This window comes from Oryzias melastigma, linkage group LG21 (assembly GCF_002922805.2).
Source record: "Oryzias melastigma strain HK-1 linkage group LG21, ASM292280v2, whole genome shotgun sequence".
NCBI lineage: Eukaryota > Metazoa > Chordata > Actinopteri > Beloniformes > Adrianichthyidae > Oryzias > Oryzias melastigma.
In genome coordinates this window covers 17,544,150-17,550,422 of record NC_050532.1, presented here as the reverse complement: position 1 = coordinate 17,550,422, position 6,273 = coordinate 17,544,150, and the positions used below count along the sequence as shown (strand labels likewise).

Below are 6,273 nucleotides of genomic sequence, written 5' to 3'. Positions count from 1 at the left end.
CATACCAGATAGTTTCAAATGCGCATCAGTTAGTTTCTTGTGCCACTTGATAGTTTTAGGTGTGCACCATGCAGTAACCTACATTTTTTTTTTTACTTCTAGTTTTTGGTGTGCACCAAAAACCAGTAATATTTTATTTTATTTACTTCTGTCTCTTCAAGTGCTCCATACATTTATGCCACTTTACTACAAAAAGGACATTTTCAGGGCATAAGTCTATTTGAAGTTTTACAAATGTCAAAATGTGTAAAGTCCAGGTAAAAACTGTATTAAAGTGATAATAGTTATAAAGAAACTTTCAGGATATGTAATGTGAAAGAGTTCACATGATGTTGCAGAACTATAACATCTTATCAAGTTAGACTTTGATACCAAATGCGCCCGTTCCGCTCAGTAAGAAGCTCAGGGATCTTGTGGCTGCAATACTGTGTATTTCAGAGGGTGTTTTGCTCCATAACAACATTTACCCATCATCCTCTCCGTGACCAGGGTGCAGAGTTTATCTCCATATTCAGCAGCAGACAGTCTGGAGGTGGTGTTTAACCCCACCTGCCTCGCTTAAATGGATGCGCGACGCACTCTCACTCCAGCCCTCATTCACATGTCTTTATCAGAGGTCTGCGCCGATAATCCTCTGAAATCCCGGTCAACAGAGGCGGAGCGAGCTGCGCTTTGCAGTTTCCCCCCGTGTGACAGGGATCTGTTGTGGCGGGCTGCGAGGAGCGCACGGACGGTTCGGCGCGATGCGTGTTTTGGGCTTCTTCACGGGGCAGCTGCCTGCGTAAAAACGCTGCGGTCAGGGAGGGAGCGGATGCGCCTCTGGCCATGAGCGGTTCCAGGAAGCACAGCTTTCAGGCGGCGCTGATCTTCTTGTATGTCGTGCAGCTGACTGCAGGTAACCCGCCTCAGTGTGCATCATGCGTTCATTCAGAAAAGCCCACTGTTTGGAACTTTTATCTGCGTAAAAGTAGCTCTGAACAAGTTATGTCATAAACAATGAGGTTATTGTTGCTAGAAATTCCACTCAGTTATGCATCGAAACACTAAAATCTGATTTACAAAGTATATTTATTGTTTTAAAAGCCTTTAAAATTAAAAACAGTTTTTCCAAAGATCAAACAATTAATCTGATCCTCTCAAAGCATAATCATTAAACTAATTGATGATCAAAATAATCCCCAACCTTAATTTGCACCTCATTGGTTAATTGAGGCAACCCAAATTTCCAACTGCATATCTCTATATTTAGAAAGGGAGAGAGAAAACATGTTTAGAAGACCTAAATTAGTCATTGAAGCTCAGAACTTTATCAATATGGCTGCAGATTTGTTTTGAGTGGAGAGGAAAACTTTATTTTTTCTCAGAGTAAAAAGTTTGGTGGGTTGACCAAAGAGGAAGCAAAACTTTGGCAGACTGACTCTGTCTTAAGATATGACACATAAGTGGTAGTTTTTATAATAACAGCTTAGTGCTTCATATATGGAATGGAATTACAGTACTGCAATTTTCTAACTTCTCCAAACACGTCTTTAGATCACTGTACTGTTGGAAGAGTCCAAACGAGGGTTGATTACATGCAAAACAACACGTTTTTAATATCTCTGCAAACATAATGAAACTGTTTTATTTCAACAATGATAATTAAAGTTTTTCCAATTTAACTTGATAGAAATTGAATATTTTAACATTTTTTTTAATATTTTGTTAGATATACAGAAGCCTCATCACATTAACTGAGCTATTATTGCTTACGTGACACTCTAAGGACTACATGGAGTTCATGTAAACAACAACAATTCTCTTTTGCCAATATCTGCTGATTAATGAGCCTTTCCGTTCTGTACTTTTTTAACCTAATATGCCATTGTAGGAGACTATTTTGTGGATTCAATGCAAATATTTTATTAGGAAATATTGAAGATTCAGGATTTATTTCTTGGCTGCAAGAAATGTGGTTTGCACATACATTTGAAACATAAGCATAGTTACTCATTGATCTTTTACTGTTGGTTTTAGTTAGATTTTTTACACAGCCACCTTAATCAATGACCAATATTGTTTAAATTTTATTTAACTAACCAAGCAAAGAAACTAAAAACTATAGAGGATCAAATTAGAAATAAGTATTTGAAATGACTAGAAGTGCAGAAGTTTTCTCAGAAAACTTATATTCAGATTTTGCTAAAGGCAGAAGGAGGACCGTCCTGCTGTGGTGGCATCCAGTGGCTTGTTCCACTGTTGTGGAACCACAACAGTCTGGATCCAGTCTGCTTTGTGGGTAAGACTGGCAGAACAAGATGTTGATGTGGGAGTGTTAGACGGAATGGTCCAAGAAATCTGCGTTCAGACCTCACATTGACTCTGTAGGCCAGCTTTGACAACATGAATGTAATTCAGACAGCCGTACGCTGCAGAGCTCAGATAATGTCGGAGTGATGGATGGCTCTTTGGTTCCTATTGCTGCTCTAACCTGTCCTGAGAAGGAGCTTTGCTGTAGTCAAAGAAACTCTGTTTGCACCTGTTTGTTGTGCAACTTTATGACCAGCTCATCATTATAAATGAACTTTTCTTTCTTAATTATCATAACTGAACAAATAAAAGTGTCAACTATCTAGCAATGGGCAGCATTTCAGTGAACTGTGACTACTTGGAGATGCAAAATGTTAAGAATGTTGATGATAATCTGTTTTTGTGGATTCTTTCTTCATTTGACATCAAAGTGAGGAAAAGATTTTAGAAGGAATTAAAAACATATTGGAGGACTTTTTTTTTTTTTTACAGGCAAATTTTATAAACGGTACATCTTAAATCTTTATTGTGCAATCACACTTTATTACTTACTCATTTAAAGTGCACTAACCGCACAACTGCATCTAAGGCGAGTGTGATCGATCTTTCATATGTTTAAACTTTTGAAGTATTTGTTTTAAAACAGTCCAGTGAAATAGTTAGATTTTCCTTATTGTCTCAAATCAGTCTGTTTTTAGCTCCATTGGTCGGCAGTTTAATACATCTGGCACATGATGCTCATGTTATACTATTTTAGCTTCAATTGTTTAACCTTTTAGGTTTTTTTTCTTTTTAGTTTGAATTTTTTTAATGCTCTGGTCTTTTAATTAACTGCGTCAAGTTTCTCTGTGGTCATATGAAGACACCAGAATAGATACATACAAATACATATAAATACATACATACATGAAAACTAAAGACACTGACAATGATCCTGTGATCCTTTTGAATTTCTGATTTGAAAAGTGTTTGATAAATGTGTCAACACACCAAGAGGAAACAAACCAAATAGATCAAAAATTTATTTTTTTGCCTTCATGTGCTTTCGATAAGCAGTGAAACCACCAGACCTTTGCTCTTTGATTTATATGCTTTTTTAAAGATAAAAATGTTAAAAAGTAAAGATTGTTAATAATGTAAAAGATTTGTTTTCTAGTGTGATCCATGCTATTTTAAGGCATATTATGTTATTTAATTAAAAAAACACTGACAACATTAAAAATATAAACAAAATGTATGCTTAGCTAGCTGCTTTTTTAACTAATCCTTTCTAAAAAAATATATTATACTAAATTACACTAAAGATACAAATATGAAAGAAACAATAAAATAATCCTAAAATGACTTAAATTGGTTTGTAATTTAGTTTACATTGGCACAATAAATCAAAAATGTGTCTATGGGAGTAAAAATTTAAAGTCTAAGAATTTGTTAAATTATAACATATTGAATTTATTTTATTTTTTATTAGTCTGCCTTAAGCTGTTTATATTAAACTGATGAAAGAGCGGCGTGTACCATCTTGTAGTTGGTGGAGTAAAACAGGATTTCCAGAAAGCATCAAGTTAACAAGAAGAGATAAAGATTATAGAAAATAACCGGAGGCTAAAATTTGCTCTTTTTTTTAACCCATCTTAAATGAATAATTTCAATATCCAGCAAAATCTTCCCTTTTTTCCAACTTTAGGTTCCCTCCTGTAAAGAATGTTCTTTTTTATTATAAGGTTAAAGGAAACCAACATTTAGAAGAACATTTGGAGTTGATATTTGTTGCTCTGTTGTGTGAACTCTTAGATTTTCTTAGTCATCACTGATAAAGACTCATACTAAACAGCAGTTTTTATTTTATTTTTTTTTGTTGTTCAAACATTCTAGCTGAAGGTTGAACTATACTTCTCAATCAGACTTTATTTATTTATTTATTTATTTATCAGGTACAGCTGCACACTATCTCAGTTTATCACATTTTTCAACAATTTTAATGACAAATTTGGCATTTTTTCCAAAATATGTACTTAGAATAATTAAAATCCCCCCAAACATGCTGGTTCCATTCAAAGTAATTTCTCAGTAATAAACCCAACACATTCCACTTTTTAGGCTGTGTCCACTGTTACCAAGACAACTGTGGTGCTATTGAAAATATTTCTAAATGTATTTTTGCATTTACGGAGACCTTGTAAAAAGCTTTTTTTTTCTTGGTTTGAAACTCCTAAAAAATGTTTTACTTTTCTATCTATTGCTTTAATCCACTGCTCTGCGTTTGATGATGGTTTCTATTTGCTAAAATGCAAAAACCCTCAAAAGGGCAGAGCAGATTTCAAACATAATGAGCTTATTTAGAAAAACATGTTTAACTCTGTAATCTGTGCAGTGGAATTCAAATGCAGATTCTAAGAATTCTTTGTTTCTGTTGCGTTCACACTTCAGAAGCAGGTGGGCTTTTTTCTTATCAGACCGAGTCTAAAATTACAAAATAATTTTCAGGTTTTTTTTACCCCTTTGTGCACCGACGATGCAGCCCAGCTTGTCAATCAGGCAGCAGCTTATCAAATAAAGGATGACAGCTCAGAGTAGAACACAAGATTATGTGGGTGTTAAACTAAGAGGTATTACTCTTGTTCCTCCACTTCCAGCCATTTAAGAGCATGAACCTGCTTATGTAACACCAGCATCCTGCTTCTGCAGAGTTAAAGAATACTGGCCTGTTTGGTCTGAGACTGTAACTGTTTGCCCGTTTCTGCGTGATTTCGGTGTGGAAAGCGATTTCAGCATCCTCAGTTGTGTGTTTCAGGTCTGAAGTGTGTGTGCCTGCTCTGTGCCAACCACACCTGCGAGACGGCTGCAGACGGCGCCTGCTGGAACTCCGTCATGCTGATCGACGGGAAGGAGGAGACGGTCAAATCCTGCCTGTCGCCCTCCGAGATGAAGGGCCAGGTGTTCTGCTACAGCTCCAGAAATGTCTCCAAGAGGAACTGTTGCTTCACCGACTTCTGCAACAACGAGACTCTACACATTTACCCAGGTGTGTGTTTGGGAATAAAAGAAAAGGTTTTCACAGAACTTGAATGTAGCAGTGCAAAGCAGTTTTCAGTGTTGTTCTGTCAACAAAAACACCAATCCAATCTGCGAGGGATTTCCCATTCATTCTGGTCCCGGCTAGACGAGGCGGACGCTGATCCGCCTAGATCCTGTGACATAACAAATCTGGCAGAGGTTATGGAAGGGCCCTCCCCTGATTTATAAATAAATTCCTCATCAGGCATGTAGCGCTTAAGCCTCTCATGGGCCTTTCGGCGGGTAAAAGCAGATGGGCAGGGGTGAGTTTCTCACACATCTGGATATTGGTGGAAACACTGAGAGGTCACAGTCAGGCTCGGCATGCTGGGTAATGCCGTGTTTTTGCATTTCCTGATAGATTGAAATGTTCTAAGACAGCTACGTAATACATTATAGAAATCATTTAATATATTTTATAATTTTATAGATCCTAAAGTTGCACATTATTAGATGCAAATGTGTATATATATTTTAAACACTTTAAAACCCTTTGTATCATATTTAATACACACATGTCTGTGACCTCTCCCTCATTAGCATGATCAGAACTTGCCCTAAAAATCCAGTGGATATTATCAAGGTCCATGTTTTATGGCCTGTACTTCATCATCATTCCACTAGGGGCAGTAAAGAAACTTTCCCTACTCATTTTAAAATGTCTGCTTCCGGAAATTTTAGAAAATACGCTTTCAGTTATTGATAATTTTCTTAACTTTATGCTTAGAAAATCTTATCTATTGTAATAATTTTTTCTTAATATCTACCTTCTATGTTTTTAAAAATGTTAAATTTGTTGACGATTAATTACTTATAATACTGTTCAACCAGTTTTTAAAAAATGATTACATTTAACACAGTGGGTAAAAAGGTGCTTTTTTTTCAAGAACACTCATGTTAATATTTTTGTATCTTAATTATTTTACC

The 6,273-nt window shown here is 36.0% G+C and overlaps 1 protein-coding gene across 1 annotated transcript in view; it reads left to right on the top strand.

The window, feature by feature from the left end:
* The first annotated feature begins 227 nt into the window (after positions 1–227).
* The window catches only part of LOC112154726 (activin receptor type-1C), a 19,344-nt gene continuing 13,298 nt past the window's right edge, over positions 228–6,273 (top strand). Inside the window, exons 1-2 of the mRNA XM_024285860.2 lie at positions 228–895; positions 5,084–5,314. Coding sequence (XP_024141628.1) covers positions 826–895; positions 5,084–5,314 — 301 coding nt within the window. The 5' untranslated portion in view covers positions 228–825. The remainder of the gene's footprint in view (positions 896–5,083; positions 5,315–6,273) is intronic.